We start from the raw sequence: 20,123 nt of genomic DNA, 5'->3' as shown, positions 1-20,123 counted from the left end.
CAGAACGCCTAAAAAAAAAAAAAAGATCAAACGGTCTCTACATCACCATGTTGTTCAGGACGGTTTTCGAGAAAAATCCTTCTCGTTCATCCAAAAACAAACTCCAGCATATTCAGTTGTCAGACACGACTGGAACTTCTAACGGGACTGGCTTCTATGGTCAGACGAAACTAAAAAAAGAGCTTTTTGGCAGCAAACCCACCAGATGGGTTTGGTGCAAACGGGGATAAAAAGTACCCCATGTCCACGGTTACTGTAAATATACTGCTGGATCTTTAATGTTGTGGGCTTATTTTTCTGCCGGAGGTCCTGGACATCTTGTTCAGATACATGGCATTATGGATTCTATCAAATACCAACAGATAAAAAATCTAAATCTGACTGCCTCTGTTAGAAATCTTATAATGGGCCGTGGTTGGATCTTCCATCAGGACAATGATCCAAAACAAACATCAAAATCAACACAAACATGTGTCACTGAGCACAAAATGAAGCTTCTGCCATGGTCGTCCCAGTCGTTTGACCTGAACCCTAAAGTAGGGAGAACTGAAGAGAAGAAGCACCAACACGGAGCTGGGAATCTGAAGGATCTGGAGAGATTCTGGATGAAGGAATGGTCTCTGATCTCTTGTCAGGTGTTCTCCAAACTCATCAGGCATTAGAAAACTCAGAGCTGTTATCTTGGGAAAAGGACGTTGCAATAATTGTGGACAACGTGAACTAGAGAAAAACATTTATTTCATAATGTGATTTCCCCACCACTTTCCATTGTTTTACTTCAATGATAGGTTAGAATTTTGTGAATTTATTGAATGAAAGATCAAAAGGATAAACGATGCAGATTTATTTTCACAGCTGCCTTTGCTCATATTTACCAAGGATGCCTAACACACTTATTGGTTTAAGGTCACGTCTAGCATTCATTTTCCATAGTAGTTTTATTTTTTTTGTTCAGTGAAAAGGTGTTGCATGTTTTGTCAGCTGAACTTTGAATTGGTAAGTCGTTTTCATGGAATCTAATCTGTCCATCGATGCATCATAAAGTCAGCATGAAGTCTGAATTGACTTAATTTATTTTCCTAATACATGTTCCTGATAATTTGAGATTCATTTATACAACTTCAAAGGAGAAAAAAACTATCTTTTTTTTCATCACATCAAAATGTGATGAAAACCTGGATGCAGAAGTCAAGCTGACAGGAATGGGATGGGGGCAGCTGGTGATGGTAGCACAGAACAGACAATGCTGGAGGACAGTCGTCGATGGCCTATGCTCCAGGAAGGAGCAATGTGCCTAAGAAGAAGAAACTTGTTTTGAATGTCCTTGTCGAATGTCCTGTTTGATTTGGAAATGTCATGTGGAAGTAAAGTGGGTTGCAATTAACATTTCATGTTGAGTTTAAATGTGTTTTTTAGATGTCAACCTAACATTGACCCTGAATGTATTTTAGCATTGCATAGGGGTTTGAATAAGGTCAAGTAAAAGAAAAAAGTCTGATACTCTCTTCCAACATATCTCTTTCATTCTGTGTCTGTGGAGAGAGAAAAAAGAGCCTGGATAAAATTAAACCAGAAAGAAAAATGTCTTCGAGAAATTTTACCCATCTTCCCGAAGTTATATCCTCTCTGTGGACTCCTCCCCAAACCCATGCTAAACTCCTCCTCTTTCTATATTAAGCCACTCCCCTTCTGACAGTGTGTAGTTGACTTGTTCTATGTGGGAGGAGCTTAAATAAGTGAAATGTCATGTGATGGTTCTCATTTCCTCACAAGAAGCTCAATCCAGTAGGGAGAGTCTGCTGGGTGGGGCTGTACTTAATGTTTCTCTTTCAAGCCACAACTAAAAGAGAATTTCAGTGCAGAAACGCTGTGTGTTTTCTCTCCCTCGCTCTATCTCCCTTCCCCTCATTAATTCATTAATTATTTTGGCTGGGTAACATTTGCAGTAATGAATTCCTCGAGGGCTGAATCCCCTTGCCTGGCACCCATCTCGTCCCACTCGCCTCGTATGTGCCAGCCGATCAGATCTCAGATGCTGTCGGACACTGCTGTAAACTAATCATGATTTAACCAAGTCAGTTGTATAAGAGTGTTGTAACACTTGTTTCTATTGCTTGGTCAGACTCGAGTTTGATCAGATATTGAACCCCACATTCGCTGTATTATTGAACTTGTAATCCCGTTAGATTTAGCACCACAGTTTTGCACACACAGAATGTCCCATTGTCTGCTGTGAATGCTATGAATCGCAGGATGTAAAGCATGTGAGCTGCCCTCCGAAGGCTGTTTTTTCAGAGAAAGCAGCAATGAAAAATGCATTATTTTGTAATTTGTGTGTCTGGGAGCGTGCAAAAATGCAAATGATATATGTTGTTGATAGGGTATCTAATCTTTTTATGCAGACTCGGGTGTGAATTCCAATGGAAAAAAATGCGTTCACACCAACCAAACAAGCTGTACTCTGACTTCAAATGGATTTTGATTATCATAGTTATGTTTATGAATTGTTACACATCAGTCAGGGCTCGACAGTGTGAGAATTTCGCTTGCATTTGGGACTAAAAATAAATGTGTAAAATGCATTTAGGAGTATGTGTGTGAATAAAAAAGTAGGCCCCTGTGGATCCTTATTGTGTTAAATTCAATTATTATTGTGTATTTCAAATATAAGGTTATAAAAAAAGCTTTAAACATCTTAAATGGTACAACATAAGGCTTAATTAATTTGAATAGGTCTTAAATGTATGTCTGGAAAACGGGAATCAAGAATCATGATTAAACTTATTTTAAATTTGTAATAATTATTTTTAAAAGATTATTAAACAGAATAAAATGTGATGCTGTTGCATGTTCCACATGCTTGCTGTTTTAGAGCTGTTTGCAATTAGTGTATTTATGCCCAGTGATTGCTTATGATGTACTGGTGATGAATTATGACTATGTTTATATTGTAGCATGTTCTAGATTGTAAGAGTGCATATTTTGTCTCACTGATAGTAGTAAAGTAGTAAAGGCATTTTAAAATAAGAGCATATGGGGCTTGTTTACAGTTAAATCATGCAGAATATATTTTTTTCTGGTTACTATTGGTATTTCCGTTACATAAACTATCTAGCGTTTAAATAGAAAAAATATAAATAAATCCATAATTGTTAAATGCATATAGTTTGAAGCAGAAATATTTAAAAACCTAGTATAATTTTGTGTGTTCAAATATATTAAATAGTTTTGCTTGTTTCGTCATATTCCTTTAGTAAGGAAAAACAAATGATCTGATCAATTTTCATTGTACCCAAGTTCTTTGTGCACTCCTAAATTTTTTAAAGTAGGAGCACTGGTGCCTCTTGGGAAAAAATGTAAGCATCAAGCCCTGTTAGTGTATTGACCAAATATGGATTCTTAGCTATGAAATTAAGGTTTAAACATCATTGTCTCTTAAATCCCTAGATGATGTGTGCATGGTCCAGTTATAAAGTCACATATTGAGTAGTTTGCAAACTAATGAACAGGATCACATGTAAAACATGCTGTTTCTTTGATCTGGTGTGTGTCTGCAAGCTCAGATTCCCCCTCTCATACTTCTCTGACAGCTGAAGTGTATGTGTGTGCACCCTGTTCATGTGTGGGTTATCGCCTGTATAGGCACAGACAGAATTACAAGATTTTCTGTGGAATGCATTTAAGTGTGTTAAATACACCTGAACATGCTGCACTTTTATTGGTTTAACAAATTACCTAAACTTTATGGATGCAAACTAGAACTTTGCAGATAATTATAGATTTCTGGAAATATGTGAGATTTCCTGTAGAGTTGCGTGTACGCTGAATCTGTGAGGGCCTACCTGTTAAACTTGCAGTTGTGTAGAGTGTAACCTGTTGTTTGTTTGTGTGTGTTTTCAGTGCTGAAAGTGTTCATGTGTGGGTTATCGCCTGTATAGGCACAGACAGAATTACAAGATTTTCTGTGGAATGCATTTAAGTGTGTTAAATACACCTGAACATGCTGCACTTTTATTGGTTTAACAAATTCCCTAAACTTTATGGATGCAAACTAGAACTTTGCAGATAATTATAGATTTCTGGAAATATGTGAGATTTCCTGTAGAGTTGCGTGTACGCTGAATCTGTGAGGGCCTACCTGTTAAACTTGCAGTTGTGTAGAGTGTAACCTGTTGTTTGTTTGTGTGTGTGTTTTCAGTGCTGAAAGGTTGTTTCGTGAGTGATTTTGCATTGACAGTGCCAATAGATGAGCATACAAAGACCACTGGAAATGAAGTTCAGAAAATAGATAACTGGAGACACGTGATGATAGGAGACACGCGCGTGGAAATTAATTGGCAGGAAGTCAGTGGTAATTTGAATTGCAAATGGACACCAACTTGTTCCCTGACTTGAATGATTAATATTTTATTGTTTTACTGAGTGAAATGCCACAAGTGTTTTTCATCAGAAACAAATAGCACAAAGGAAGGAGGGAAAAAAAGAGAGATTGGCTTAACTGATAATAATGAGTTACAAGGTAATGGATATTGCCTCTGAACATTAATTTTGGTGTGTGTAATAGGGCTGGGCAATACATCCAATATTCTTTATTTTCATGGTGATTTTTCTATATAAAATTGAGCAACATTGTGAGTATCCCAATTATTTTTAAAGTTCTTTTTATTTAAGTTTCCTAAAGGATTCACAACCTGCAAGTATAAAAGCAATTAGACAAATTTCACACTGTCTATTGTCTTTATATTGTCTCTTTTAACTTGTGTAGCAAATGTGGTGAATTGGTAAGTTTGTGTTCTGTAAATAAAATTGTTAATAGGAATCACATTTCAGCAACTGAAAATATTTGAAAACTGAAAAAAAAGAAAAGAAAACAGTGATGTGTTCTTGACTGCCAGAGTCTATTTTGTGCACACAGTGAGGATAAGTCATAACGGGTTATGTCAGCAGTGTGGATGTGCTTTGTGACCAAAATGATTATAATTATAAAATAATTATTACATATTCTTCCTTGTCTTCAAGGAAGTCCTTTACTTCAACATTTTGAATCTACTTGGATAAAATGACAATTCAGTCAAAATGATTCTTCCTCTAATTGGAAAAATCATTCTTTTAAGCCGTTTCAGAGCAAATATATACATATCGAGATCTATTTTCTGTATTGTTAAATAGCTGAAAAATATTGGGTTATAATTTAACTGTCACTCGGCCATAGTGTGTAGTTAGGAAATGGATGAGTTGCTCTGTACTTCTGAAAAGTTTTGAATTGACCTTTTCATTCTCCTAATATTTTCTTTTCTTTTCTCCTCCCCACAATACACTGTTCATTTTTTTTTTATCCACCAAATACTCTTCCTCTCTCATTCTCTTTTTCAAATCGTCGTACAATTTACAGAAGGTTCCGCCGGGCCGTGGTCTATCCTTTCAGTCAGATGCTAATTAGGGGAAAGAAACGTCTCCGTCTCTCTCGCTCGCAGACGAAGGGATGTGCAGGTTGAGTGAGAAAGGGGAGAGAGGAGCGCAAGACAGTAAAAAATGGAGAGAGGAATGAGAGATGAAAGGGTGATGAGGTCGCTTCATATTGAGAAAAGAGAGGATAATACTTGTATTTTTTTCTTTAAAGTTGAGCTAAAATCAAAGGTCCCCCAGTCAGCGTGTCTGGTAAATGTCCAACTCTTCATAACTTTCTGATCTGACCACAGAAAATCTTGCTGTTCTGTGAAGTAAATTAAAAAGTTACCTATAAGTGACGTATTTTAATAAAGATGTTTCTACCTAGCTCATGACCGTGAGGCCCTTTGACGATGTGTTCTTTAAACATTTATAAATGTCATTCATGGAGCGAGAAATTTCTTTTCTGCTTTAATTGGTTATCAGTCACGAGCTTCCCTTGGACTGTTTTTATATCCATTAATTAGCCTTATTAATGACTTACTGTACTGTTAGATAAGTGGCTAGTTTGGTGTTTCTGGTCAGTTCATTAAAGGCTAGGGTGGATCCAGCTAACGATTAAAGTGCCTTAATTAGCAGCAGCAAGAGGAAAAATAAGGATTAGTCCTGAGGTTCTGTTTTATTTATTTATATTTTGGTCTGAAGAAAAGAGATTGAAAAGGTTGAAGGTTCAGAGGTTTGAGGGGAAATGAGCGAGAGCCAATAGAATGATGAATGTGCTTTTCTCCTGGAAAAGAGAGGGAGGGCTTTTTCACACAAGGGGAAAATAAGAAATATTTTTTTCTTCCAGCATTATATAAACGTAGCTTTGACGGATTTAAACTCGCTGTAGTTGCTGATGGTGCTTCTGAATCTGGCTTTTACTCTGACACCAGTGGCAAATGTAGACGTGTCAACCAAATGGAGATCAAACAGTACACAAGATGTGGTGGTTTGTTTGATTCTGCATATTTTAGTGGTTCGTACATAACTTTTTTGCCATTGTACAAAATCGGCACAGCAAGTGTTTGTTTGTTTTTGTTTTTTTTAGTCTATTTAGAACAGTATGGAATTGTTTTTTCACTTACTATGGCTTTAAAACACATCAATGTAAATATACAATATTTATTAAAATAATATTTTTTAAATTTGTTATATATTATTTATTTATATCCGTGAACTACTACTGACAATTTAATACTACTACTACATGTAATATGTGTTTTAATTAATTGTATTTAATTTTAACAAATAATTTCAATTTGTTAATGGTGAATCAGTTATCTGGTCTTTTCACTCATCGTGTACTTTTATTAATACAATAATTAACTTATTTTTATATGGAATTATTCATTTTTATACATGAACTACTAAAGAAAATTTAATGTTATTATGGTCCGTGTACTTATGTGTCCATTCATTTTTCGTTTTTTAACCCAGAAACGAAATACGGAAAATGCATTTTTTCTTCAATGGTTCCAACACTGATGAATAGTATAAGCAGACACAAACTAATTTTCATTATTCAAAATACGTATTTCATTAAAATTCGTAAAAATCATATAAAGCTTGTTTTTTTTAATGTAACCTATATAAATGCTAAATTTAATTTCTAGCTTTTTTAGTGTCTCTATACAGACACTATAAACGCCCTCTCGCGTTACTGATGTGGCTTTGGCCTCGATGTTTTTATGATCTGGATAATTTTTCATGCCTGAAAACATGTATGAAATACTCATTACATATTTCTTTGCATTTAATTGTATCCACGACCGGTTTTATAGGAGTGCTAGAGGGAACAAAACGAAAGCAAGAGCACCTCAGTTGAAGCTGTAGAAATAGGATACTGGCGAACATATTTTCCAAACGCTCCAGTGTGTATTTGTGTTTGAACTCTGGAGAGCTTCAAAGGTTTCTATTTCCAATGTGTTTTTGTAGCGTTGATCAGTGTAGCCAATGACCAACATTTTTTGTTGATTTCTTGAACGCAATGGCCAAACGTTTAAGTTAGAATCCACTCACTGCTGAAAAGAGTTTTGTTCAGTGCTGCACACTCGGGAGTCTCTCATTATAACAAACAAAGTGTAACATGATGTAAATAAGAGATTCATTGTGCAGTGTACAGCTTCATTGATTATAACGGAACTTTGAGAGATCGCGTTAAACTGAAATGAGTTTTTTTTAGTGATTATAAGCGGAGTGCTCTTTTTCTTTTTTTTTTTTGGGTCATGGTTGAAAAGTTAATGGAAGTACACAGACATAATACTACTAATAATAAATTGTTTTAATTAATTTTATTTAAATTATTTTTGAAGATCAAAGTTTAAATATTTTGAAATAAATTCTCAATCTGTTTTTGCTCTCTGTTTTCTCTGCTACAGATTGTAAAACTAATGAACTGGACGGCATACTGAAAAACACCTCAAGGTTCTGCCTGCATTCCCTTTATATTTCTCTGGGTTACGCTGAACACGAGTGTGTGCCCGGATCCTGGCGGCGGCTGTGAAAAACACATGCGTGCATGAGCGTTATTTGCTTTTGAGTGAGTAATCACGTGTGTGTGCTTTGTCGGGGACGTCCTGCGGTGGCTGGCGTAGTGACCCTCCCCCTACTCCACCCCCAACGCTCAAAACTGGCGATGTCCAGGGTGCCGAGTCCTCCGCCTCCTGCAGAAATGACCAGCGGCCCTGTGGCCGAAAGCTGGTGTTACACACAGGTGAGTGTGTGTGTGTGTGTGTGTGTGTGTGTGTGGTTCTGGGTCAATCGGTGAATCTGTATACTCTGCGACATGGTTGCTCAATTCTGGTGGTCTATCTTCAATGTTAGTTCCCCGTCTAATCCAACACACCTGAACCAGCCAATCAAACTTCATGGGCTTATTTGAAAATTACTGGCAGGTGTGTTTGAGCAAGACTGGAACTAAATTGTGCAGGAAGCTAGATCTTCCAGGTGTAGATCTGAGCACCCCTGGTGTCCCAGACACATATTAAGTCTCGTCCGATGCTAAAAATGTCTGATCAACAGGCCCATGTGGGATCTGCATCCCTTTTTTTTTCCTCTGCTGAATGGAATTAGAAGTAGTTTTGAAATATCATTTTAAAGGTAAAAATGACCTTTGTTAATTAACTCATGTGTTGTTTCAAATCCCTGAGACTTCATTCTGTGAAACACAAAAGGAGTAGTTTATCAGAATGTTAATGTTGCTCTTTTTCATTCTGGGAAAAAATAAATACATTTTTGCAGTATTATGCTCACTAAGGCTGCATTTATTTAATCAAAAATAAAGTAAAAAAAACTGAATAACTGTTTTCTATTTGAATGTTTTATAATGTATATTTTGCAATGTATATAATTGATTCCTGTGATGCAAAGCTGGATTTTCAGCATCATTACTCCAGTCTTCAGTGTCACATGATCCTCCAGAAATCATTATGATATGCTGATTTGGTGCTAAAGAAACATTTGCTTATAATATTTTTGTGGAAACCATGAAACATTTTTTTTTTATTATTCTTTGATGAGTAGAAAGTTCATTCAAAAGAGCAGCGTTCATTTGAAACACAATTTATTTGTAAGAATATAAAAATCTTTACTGTCACTTTTGAGCAATAAGACCCTTGCAGAATAAAAGTATTAAAAAAAATTACCAATATTTTATAAAAATATAATATAAGCATATTACATAATACTAAACCTAATATGTGTTTGAGAAAACATCTCTGTATGTATCTGAGTGATCTGTGTATATATCTGTCTAAAAAGATATATGGCCATTATCTTCTCTGTGTTTTGAGTGTGTGTGACTTCACAGGACCCTCCAGAGTGTTCAGAATCCCCACGACTAGTGAAACATGTTCCATTAATGCTTTCATTTATCTTGCCATCATTCTCCCCCACTGTTTTTGTTTGAGGTCTTTTTATCCCTTGTTCTACCCATCCTGTTTGTTGTCAGAACATATTAAGATAAAAGCCGGTTTTGATGTGTCGCTTTTTGATATCTTGGCCAACACTTGCGGATCTAATGTAGGAAAGGGAAAAAAGTAGATGGATAAATGGAAGAATGAAGTGTCTTGTCTGTTATCTTCTTGTGTGTTTGTGTTTGTCCAGATCAAAGTGGTTAAGTTCTCCTATATGTGGACCATCAACAACTTCAGCTTCTGCCGGGAGGAGATGGGCGAGGTCATCAAAAGCTCCACCTTCTCCTCGGGGGCCAATGACAAGCTTAAATGGTAAGATGGGGAGGAGCGCAGAAGGATTTGCATCTTATTTTAAGTTTTTTTTTTTCTTGTCAGATAAACTTTATTTAGTATAAAACAAAGTCTAGCTGTTGATGTAAAATTCTTTGTTTTTGAGCAGGTGTTTGAGAGTGAATCCAAAAGGTCTGGATGAAGAGAGTAAAGATTATCTGTCACTCTATCTGCTCCTGGTCAGCTGTCCTAAGAGCGAGGTTCGGGCGAAATTCAAGTTCTCCATCCTTAATGCCAAGGGCGAGGAAACCAAAGCTATGGGTGAGATGTCGATCAAACTCTTAAGAATAATTTTTTTTTTTTATTTGGTGAAGAAAGCAGTATGATACCGTATATACCATGCTATTAGCTTCCTTATATAAGTTGTCTTTTGTTTTGTGTCCATCCAGTTTCAACTAAAAAGAATTAGCAATTTAAAGGTAGCTAATTTCATTTTCAGGTATTTTATTATTTCTTATATATAAACCATTTTTTAAATTGATTTTCCAGCCAAAATAACTATCATTTCAGTGATATAAAATTGCTCATACAGTGATTTTTGTCATGCCGTCCACCTCTAATCTAGTGTATAATTTGATCTCCTTAAAAACACTGTGCATAAGCAGAAGTAAATTTCATTGCCGCATACTCATCACAATCAGTGTTTTATGAAACATTTATTTATTCAGAGCGTTTTTGCAGACTGGCTCAGTATGGCTTGATTCCTTTAGGGACCTGTAGATCCTACAGACACGGATACCTGCGAAACAAAGTTCATCTCAGAGTGGCATGCCTTTGAAAGTGTGATTGCTCTTGTATTTTCTGTGAAAGTAATAACATTCAACGTGAACTTTTCCCCTCGTAATATTAAATTTGAGGCAGGCGGCAGTGTTTTAATTGAGATTTTATTGGGGCGATGGCCTCGAGGCTGTCCTGTTTGATGGGTGTAAGTGGGTTACAGGGGGTTTGGCCTTCAGTGGCACAGATGGAACAACTTTATGCCTGATTTCACTTTCACTTAAACCAAGTATTATTCATAGTTGGGGGTGTGTGTTTCTGTAAGGTGGTTTTGTTATTCTCATAGGAAAAATATTTCTGACATCCTGGCGTGGATGTTAAAACCTGGTGAATGTGCATTTATAAAAGCAAAAATAACACATTGAAAGATCAATATGCATATTATACGAGTATGTGTATGTGTGCGTTAGGTCAGTAAACTCTGTAGCTTGCAGGGAGTTTATTGGTATAGAGAAGAAATGGTGCGTGTTTGGTTAGGTGCTGTCCAAAAGTTCAAAATTCTGCCATCATTTACTCACCCAATGTCAAACCCAATGAGTTTTTTTCTTCCATGGAACATGTAATGTCAAATGTAAATGTCAAATGAATGAGGACTGTAGTTTTCAAATTTCAAAATGGATGCAAAAGCAACAAAAGTGAATGATAAAGTGACTCCATATGTTGTGCATTACAGTATATTACGGGTGTTTTGAAGCCAGATGATAGATTTATGTGACAAACAGACTGAAATTTTGGTGGTTCACCAATAATCTTAATCAAATTTAAAAAATAATCAAATAACGAATTAAAGTTAGGTAATCTTTAACTGCTGCAACTGATCGTGAGTTAAACTCGTGAACCGGATTAGTCTGATTCATGATCATGATTCATTTTTTTATTACCTTTTTTTGTGTACTGAATCAATTGCCAAGTGCAGCTGGAGCAAATGTCAAGGTTTTAATGAAATTTTAGTGTGTTCCTTACACAAAGCTATTGTATGGCTTCAGAGGACATGGAATATAGCACACAACATTTAAACCACAGGGTTTCTGCGGGTTCTTAAAAAGTCTTACATTTAGTTGTATCAAATTTAAGGCCATAAAAAGTCTTAAATTGAACAAAGTCTTAATTATGATTTCAAGAGGTCTTAAATTTGGGGACAAGCTGCTGCATTGCTTTGTGTTCTGCTGTTACCGGGAAACCTCAGTATTTCTGCCGCTTCAAAAGCGCCTCCTGCTGGTAGAGCTGCTGTTTTTGATCGGACCAATGTGAAAATCAACCCATGTGGCTTTACGCTGCAAACACGCAGTGTTGTAAATGTGAACTGGTGGATCAACAAGAAGATAATGCATTATAAAAATGTAAACGATTAAGACAGTAAAATATATTTAATTAATAGTTGATTGATAATAGTTGTTTACATTAATAATTTATAGCTTTTCCTTACGAAAATTAACCATGGTTTTACTATAGTAAAAGTGTAGTAACCATGTTTTTTTTTTAAGCATATTGACTACCATTTGTATAACCATAGTTTTACAAAAAAAAATACTGTGGTTAAACTATGGTTGTGTCAGTGGTGGAAATGACCAAAATTCACTGGGGGAACTCTAAGTTGGGGTAACTTTTAGACGACCTTTTAGATTTAATTAATTATAAAAACATTTATAATCTATAACATTAAACTTATTTCATGTCTCCTCTAAACCATATGTTTTTTAGGTATCAAGATCAAAGGCACCCCGTGTAATTATATTTATAAACTGTTTTTGTTAATTATAACAATATATTCACTTAGTATAATAAGACACAGTCAGGAAACATAAGTTACCAATCAAATTCAATCAATATCAAAAAATTAATCTTTGCACTACAGAGGTGGCACAGAAGAACACCAAAGTGGCATTTAGGTATATTTACAGACTGTTTAATGAGGCTCAGAGGTGGGATGAAAGCATTTAAATTCATAATAACAATTTTATGTGATGAATGTTTTAAAATAAGTTCTGAATATAGAAATATTAAATTATTTAAATAGGTGGCGGCAAGTCACTGAATCATTCAGTCATTTGATTGTTTCAAACAGCTGATTCATTCAGGAACGAAGCAAGTGACTGTTCAAAAAGATTCATTTAAAAATGATTATTATTATATATTGTGCTACGTTTATGTGCATAGGCTGTTGAATTAAAAAATCTAACCAGTTGGAGCTGGAACGTCATACCCTCTCGAAATTCACTCCCTGGACTCCGCCCCCCGCGTTCCCCCCATTTCCAGCCCTGGTTAGTGTAGCGAAACCATGTTTAATTTGTGGTTACCATGGATTAACTATAGTAACCATAGTTTATTTTTCTTTCTTAAAAATGGTTTAAAGGCTGAGATGTGGTGAACTTTTTGTTTTTGTGAAGACTTGTATCTGAACTATAAATCATGCTTTTTACAATCATTTTACCATTTAATGTTACCATAGATACCCTTCCCTGCTTATATGGTATTAATTTTATTTGTGCAGGTCTTAAAAAGTCTTAAATTTCAGCTTTAAAATCCTGCAGAAACCCTGAACCACATTTTGATGCTTAAATGCGTTTTTTTTTGGTCATTTCTAGAGCTTGACGGCTCTAGTCTTCATCCACTTCTGTTATATTGAAAGAATGTCAAGGATATTTACCTTTTGTGCTGGACAAAAAAAAAAAAAGATTTGGAAATAAAGTAAATGTTGGCAGAACTTTAATTTCTGGGTCCTTTAAAGCTCTCCTCACCAAATCTCTGCCCGTGTGTATAAGGGACATACAGTAAATGCTTTCTCTTATCTTTGTTTACAGTGAACTGTAATTCACTAAAACAATGTTTTATAGTGCTGTACAAACAATAAATGCATATTAGCATTGAAAACAAATGTTCTTCAGCATTTGTTTTATACAAGCCTGTATTAGATGTTATACAAAAGGTAGCAAGCTCCGTGTGGCCTGGAGAGATGAAACTGAGGTGCGAACAGCAGTCACACTCATCTTTTTGAAGAATCTCACATATGGGCAGAGAAACGGGAGCAAAAGAAAGAGAAAAGGGTGCCAGGTTGTGGCAGCGGGATGAGATGAGAGGTTAAACAACCCCGTCTCTCATTTTCCAATTTTATCATTTTCTGCACCTTAATGGGCGAGAAGGCATTCCTTGTGTTTTGCCCCACCCTCCCCCCTCTCCTCCATCTCTTTCCTCCACTCAACGTTCTCTCCATTTACCGCCCCTCCGGAATTGGGGAGGGGGTGACATGCTTGGGGCGTCCCCGGAGACGTGGGAGTGCCGACAGCCACCGTACATTGATGGGGAGAGTTTTTAAAGCGGGACGGAGCATGAAAATATGGCAGCAGAAATTGCTCTATCGGTTCTGGATCATTTAGAATCCAATTTAATCCTGCCCTCCTCCTGGGGGAGAGCAAGATGAACGAGAGAAGAGGGGGGGGGGGAGCAGAGGTGGAGAGAGAGAAATAAAAACGAAGTAAAGTGCTTTAATTAAGAGGGCTGTGAGAAGGCACTGGGACTTTGCAGCATGACTTGTGTTTACAGAGTCAGACATGGGCATGACGATGAACAAATAGAGGTGCTGAGGAACCTGTTCCTCTCTGATGATCAGTGATCAGGTTTGCCGGACATATGAAAGGAATATTTAAAATTATGCCACATTATATATGCCTTCAGTTTGTCACAGCAATAAACATCTCTTGCCTATGTGCTTTTGCTAATCAGAAGTACATTACTGTTTAATAATTAAAAGTTAATTTAATATTAGTTAATTCATTACAGATTATGAAATAATGAACTTTTTATACATATACTATCGATTGTTGTTAATTCAACTGTCACATTTTACGTTTAACTTGAAATATTAAAAGTCAACTGTATGCAGAAATTAAGATAAACCTATATTATTAAATGCTGTAAAAGTATTGTTATTTTATAGGGTCCTTTATAGGTATTTTTTATAATTAAAAAAAAAAGAGTAAAAAGTAGGAACCGAACAGAGAGTGCTGGTGTTAGGTAGTCAAGCTTTTGTATAATAAAAGAAAACAAGTAGATAGAAAAATATATATATATATTTTAGACTTGCTGAGAATTAGTTCATATAGATGAATTATTCTGTATTCAGATCTCTCTCTCTTTTTTTGTGAACAGGCTTTTAGAAATCGAGATGCTGAAGGTCAGAGGCATTGGGCTAATAAAGAAACGAAAGATTCACACAGCTGTAGATTGGATGGATGTTGGGTAGTATATAAACTACTCAGTTGATGATACTTTCGCTGCGTGCTGTGTGTAGTTATTCAGTTGAGACTGCATGCTGACAGACATTGATTCTGAATGTGCTTTATTGGCTATTGACTGTTTGATGAATATTTACACAACAGAGCTTTACTGCTGTTGCTCTCAGCCCCATGTGGCCCGTAGCTGTTAATACTCCCATAGATCAACGTTTATAACACTGACGGTTTCACTGTAAAGTCACAGAAGGATGAGGATTTCATTTCTATTTTTTTCAGCAACATGTGCAGAAGCTAAAGGTGAGATGTGTAGGTCCAACATGCATATTGATAGCTTTTCTTTTGTCTGTTTTATGTAATATTCAAGTTTGTGTCGTTGCTTCTAAGCAACAGAATTTCCTGTCAAAAGTCAATTCAAGATGTCGTACAAGTCACCCGCCACATATGTGCTAAAACTATTGCCATTCAGCTGGTGGCAGGTGTTAATTTCATAACCTGCTATTAAACTGTGTCTGTTTTTGTTGCTGTCATATATAGTTTTTAGTTTAACAATACGTAGCCGGACGTTTGAGTAAAATAATGTGGTTCACGTTGCAGCTTACTCCAGCCGAGGGCCACCCTGAGACCAGACATTTTTACAGACCCAATCGAGACAGTTGGTTTATCATATCAGGCAGTTAAAGGTGTTTTGCTCTCTGTCTGTTTGTATAGGTGTGTCAAGGTAAGAGGAATTATTGGATAGTGTTTACACTAGAGGATTGTGTTGATGCTGTTGTATGTCAGTTTACTCACATTATTGTTCTGACATTGTGCTACTGAACTCTCTATTAATGGCAGAGTGTAAGTCGAAGATGTTTTTGTTGTTGTTGTTGTTGAGATCTCGCTATATTTTCCTTTTTAGTGTCATGTAACCAGACTTTTTATTATTCTTGTAAAATCTGTCCACTTTACAGCTTTTTCTGTACTATAACCACCCATATAGACAGAAAGCGACCATCTAACTAAAAGACCAGCTGCTAAAAGATATAATTTGCTTGCTACTAAGTGGCTTGAGTATTATTCTTGGAATTCTTTCAAAGACTGGATGCCATGGTCCTTGCAAATGTTGGCAAATCCAATGAGGAAATCTTCTTCAGCAGAAAAACCTGTGTATCCTGACACCTGAAAATGCATATGTGCAAGCCAGCTGGATTAGAACTGGCTATTTCAGCCAACTTGAGCTTTTTGTTTGTGTGTGTGTGTGTGTGCGTATCAGTACGCAGTACGCATCAGGTCATCTGTGGGCGGTCAATGGGTGTTTTGTCCGAGGCTGAGACTACTTCACACCCTCAATGTCTTTCTCAAGGAGTTTGAAATTGCAGTGTTGCAAGATTAAAATGGTTTGCTGTTGAACTCTGGCCAATTGATGCATGCCCACAGGAATTCATCTACACTGTAAAAAAAAATCTGTGACATTTACGGTAAAATACCGGCAGCTGTGGTTGCCAGAACTTCACCGTAAAAAATATGGTAGCAACATTTTAGGTTTTACAGACTTAAATTAAGTTCACAATAAAATACCGTATTTCATTAACTGATGTAATGTTAATAAACCAACATATTGAAGTACTAATATCTGTTTTGAACCATTGTAATGCACTGATAACCACCAAAAACTAGTGGTGATGAGAGAGTCACATGATGAACCAAAGCTCATCACAAACAGCTTTTCTACGAGATGAGGAGGGCAATACTTATAGAAGGTGCACAGTGTCATTCACACAAACACTAAACCCCATCATGGTGACACACATGATACTGAAATAATGCAATAAACATTAATTTAACAACATTAGATGTAAGATTAAATCATAATGTACACAACTGATAAGAAAAAACTAAGAAGAAACATGTTATTTCAACAACAAAAAAACATCAAATATGAAGTGTCATGCAGGGAATTCTGGGAGTGTCAATTTAAGTTTTTTCACTGTAAATTATACAATGACTCTTTTTCACTTCCAAAAACCGTATTTTTAAGATTATTTTACTGTAAAATTACATTAAATGTAGTTACATTTATTCACCGAATATAGTATGGAAACTGTTAACCAGTTAACATGTTTTTACTGTAGCATTTTTACAGTCTTTTACTGTTAAAATCACAGTCATTTTTTACAGTGTAGTTTTGCTCACTTACAGATGTGGTTTAAAGTATGGGCAAATAGAACTTGGCCTTGTGACCTTCCTGGCTTTCTGTGTGTGTATGCTTAGTGCATTTGCGATCTGAGCAACCTTCTCTCTTTCTCTCTGAGTGCCAGAACATTAGACACTGTGCCCCAAAGTGCAGCGCTGGGGCCTGAATATGTATTACCACTGACTACTCTTTCTATTTCAATGCTTTAACTCTCTCTTCTCCCTCTATATATGCATAATCCATCTGTCAGTCCTTTTTATTGGAGCTGTATTCGGTCAGATGTCCTAAAACACTCCTTGTGTATTCGTGTCCACAGAGGCCTGACCTTGGTTGGATGCCAACAGGAACTTGCCCTGCCCTACTGCAATTGGTTAGTTGCTAGACGTCCCCAATGAAAGCACAAATTTAGCCACTGCCCTGATCTGACCCCAGACCTCCTCGAGAGACCAATCAGCGTCTCTCTTCTTTCCACCTCTCTCTCTCTCTCTCTCTCTCTCTCTCACTCAGTCTTCCATTATGTGCATCTGTGGTCAAGGGTTATGGTTAAACATCTGAAATGGTATTGTTTTTGGCCTTTTTTGGCATCAAATGACCAGCAAAGTTGCTTTCACCTGTAGTGCTGTAGTGTGTTCATGCCCGTGTGGTGTGGGGTTTGAAAATGTATGTTTTGAAATTCTGCTTCTCCTGTTTAATAGGTGAGTAACTTGATTTACTGAGGAGTTCTTGATTCTGGGAGGGTTAATTACCCACCGGTCCATCAGCATCTTCTCCAAAGCAGCTGAATCAAACCGTGCCATCTGTGAACACTCCTGTCTGTCCAATTCGAGACATCACAGCCCATGAGCAATACGGGCAGTCCTGGAAGCAATACTTCAGCATAGGCATAACTTAGACCGATAAATTGGCTGATACTTGACCATTTTGAGATGTATAATTTATGTATGTCTCATTAAATTGCACTATAACCTCTTGTTCTGTCGCTATATAAATCTCTAAGATGTGTCAGTTTTCCACTAATCTAAAAGACAACATTTATCATTTGTTTTAATTTAACAAAAATAAAGTGATGCTTGGCCACAAAGTTAGTTAGTTAATTAATTTATTTATTTATGTGACAATTTTGCACATTTCCCAACTGCCTTTATCCCCCAATTCTCATTGTAAAACATGTGAATGTAAAATTTGACAAAAAAGTGTTAATACATCTAAAATATGTAGTGTTACATCTATGTAAAAAGAATCTGTAGAGGACATGTGCTTAATTATCACATTTCAAAAATGTATGTTCCTAAAATGGGCTTTTTTCCCCTATATGTCAAATATAGTAATCATAATAATTAGCATTATATGGGCCTTTCTGCTATTGGATACCAGCAGCAGCTATTGCAAAGTTACTGTGACTCAAGTTCTGATGTGAAGGGTCTTCCTGAGGCATGTCTTTGGTTGCCCTTTCAGTGCTTCCACATTGCATAGATCTGTATGTCTGTCACAGTTGAACACAAAGCCATTTCACACCATGTTAAAAACACCTGCACACACACAAACAAGCAGCCGCAGATTAACCGGCAATGACTTGAGCCCCAGCTGCGCTCGACCGACAGAGAAAAGAGGAAAGATGCTTCAGTAGAACAAGTGTAACGTTTAGGAAGAGAGGATGCCACACTTGATATAGTGTGCTTGTCACACATACGCTCTATGCAACAAAAGCACAAAGGAATCTATTCATCTCTCCTTTTTTCGCTCTTCGCCACTTCCTGTGTCATGCATTTCTCTTCTCTCCCCTTCTGTGTATGAAAGCAGTGACTAAGGAGAAATCCCCCAGTAGGATTTTTGTCGGCACCTCTTGATTCTGCATCACTTTCATGTATTCTTGTTCTTCATTCTTCTCTTTCTTGTTCCTTTTTCTTCTTTTTGTTTTTGTTTCTTCACTGTCTTGTCTTGTTCTTTGTCCTTCTCTTGTAGATTCTTCCCTTCTTATTCTTGTTCCTTTTCATCTTCCTCTTCATCTTCATTGTCTTCCTTTCTCTTCCACTTATTTTCCTTCCCCTTGTTCTCCTTCTCATCTCTTTTCTCTTATCTTTTTTTTTTTTAAATTCAAAATACCTTCCAGCATTGGTTATGTGAACCCGATCCTGCTGGTCAGCTGAGACATCTGCTGTCAAGATGGAGTGAAGGTTTGGACGTAGTAGCTATAAAAATACAAATGCATTCATGGAGGTTTAAGTTGCTTTCAGAGAAACCGCAGGAGAGTGAAGAATCACAGAATAATCAGACTGGTTATAATGCAGAAATTAATGGAGAGCAAGATTATAGACCTTGCCAGATAGGCAGAAAAGCCTCTTAAAGAGTATTTGAATTCAGATTAGTCTGAGATATGTGTGAGATATCTTGCCTCACTCTAATACTTGACTGAATTAGTGCATGTTTTATATTGTGGTAAAAGTTCCTTCGATGGGATTTTGTTAACAGGTCATATAATTACAGAGACCTGAAGTAAGGCCGGTGTTCTGTGTCTACCTAATCAATTTTGTGCCAATATGCTGTATTTGTTTTTCATTTTTGTGCAGAGAGCCAGCGGGCGTATCGCTTCGTACAAGGAAAAGACTGGGGGTTCAAGAAGTTCATAAGGCGAGACTTCCTCCTCGATGAGGCCAACGGGCTGCTGCCTGATGACAAATTGACACTCTTCTGTGAGGTAAGTGATGCACGACCAATCATATGCTGCACTTCCTTTCATAGGTTTTATGATATACTACTTTTCAAAAGTTTGGAGTCTGTAAGGTTTTGATTTTTCTAAAGTCTCTTATACTCAGCCAGATTGCATTGCATTGATCATTAAAACAGTTGTATTGTGAAGTGTTATTAAAAATTCAAATAACTGTTTTCTGTTTTAATCTATTTTATAATAATTTATTCCTGTGATGAAAATGCTTAATTTTTTTGCAGCCATTACCCTAGTCTTTAGTGGCATCTGATCTTTCAGAAATTATTCAAATATGCTGATTTGATGCTCAAGAAACATTTCTTATTGTTATCAGTGTTGAAAACATTTGTGCTTCTAAATATTTTTGTGAAAATAAGGATAGATTTTTTGATAAACAAAAAATTAAAAAAGAAGGTAGCTCAAAAGGGACAGTAATCCGTCCATGCTAAATAAAAGTTTTGATTATCTCAAACTTTTGAATGGTAGTACAAGTAGGGAAGTTTTTTTTTTTTTTTTTTTTTTTTTTTTTTTAATTTTAATTATTGGTTACACCGGGGGGTTTT

At 36.4% G+C, this 20,123-nt stretch overlaps 1 protein-coding gene across 1 annotated transcript in view; it reads left to right on the top strand.

Annotated features, from left to right (window-relative positions):
• LOC107582905 (speckle-type POZ protein-like) overlaps window positions 1-20,123 on the top strand; it is an 88,613-nt gene that overhangs the window by 48,619 nt on the left and 19,871 nt on the right. The window contains exons 3-6 of the mRNA XM_016268933.1: window positions 7,809-8,143; window positions 9,535-9,656; window positions 9,784-9,935; window positions 19,424-19,551. Of these exons, the coding sequence (XP_016124419.1) occupies window positions 8,066-8,143; window positions 9,535-9,656; window positions 9,784-9,935; window positions 19,424-19,551 (480 nt within the window). The 5' untranslated portion in view covers window positions 7,809-8,065. The remainder of the gene's footprint in view (window positions 1-7,808; window positions 8,144-9,534; window positions 9,657-9,783; window positions 9,936-19,423; window positions 19,552-20,123) is intronic.

This window comes from Sinocyclocheilus grahami, unplaced genomic scaffold, assembly GCF_001515645.1.
Source record: "Sinocyclocheilus grahami isolate Dianchi unplaced genomic scaffold, SAMN03320097.WGS_v1.1 scaffold48.1, whole genome shotgun sequence".
Classification (NCBI taxonomy): Eukaryota; Metazoa; Chordata; class Actinopteri; order Cypriniformes; family Cyprinidae; genus Sinocyclocheilus; species Sinocyclocheilus grahami.
This window is presented reverse-complemented; position numbering and strand designations above follow the sequence as displayed.